Source organism: Merops nubicus, unplaced genomic scaffold (genome assembly GCF_000691845.1).
Source record: "Merops nubicus isolate BGI_N331 unplaced genomic scaffold, ASM69184v1 scaffold31374, whole genome shotgun sequence".
Classification (NCBI taxonomy): Eukaryota; Metazoa; Chordata; class Aves; order Coraciiformes; family Meropidae; genus Merops; species Merops nubicus.
This window is the reverse complement of record NW_008604207.1, coordinates 17340-17660: the sequence shown is the minus strand read 5'-3', so window position 1 is coordinate 17660 and position 321 is coordinate 17340. Positions and strand designations below refer to the sequence as shown.

Here is a 321-nt window from a genome sequence, read left to right as displayed (position 1 = left end):
AGGAGGGGGTGAGGATGAAGGAGCTGCTGGCCCTCGGGAGGCCGGGCGGGCGGCAGGACGAGCAGCCCTTCTGTCTACCTGAGAGCTTGGAAAGCGCCGAGAAATCCCGACACCCGATGAGCTCTTCCAAACCTGACAGTAGGCAAGGGAAGGGTGGGCTCGACCAGTCCGGCCTCGGAGAGTTCTCCAGGCTGGACGGTGTTCAGCCGGCAGAGGAGCTGAGCGCGTTGAGCTGGGACTTCAACCAGACGGAGAAGCCCAGTAGCACCTACCAGCAGCCAGACAGCAGCTTCGGGGGCTACCCTGGCTACGTTTACCCCC

At 63.9% G+C, this 321-nt stretch overlaps 1 protein-coding gene across 1 annotated transcript in view; it reads left to right on the top strand.

Annotated features, from left to right (window-relative positions):
* Positions 1-14: 14 nt before the first annotated feature.
* LOC103771634 (histone-lysine N-methyltransferase SETD2-like) overlaps positions 15-321 on the top strand; it is a gene marked incomplete at its 3' end in the record, with an annotated part of 14356 nt that continues 14049 nt past the window's right edge. The window contains 1 exon segment of the mRNA XM_008938935.1: positions 15-306. Coding sequence (XP_008937183.1) covers positions 15-306 — 292 coding nt within the window.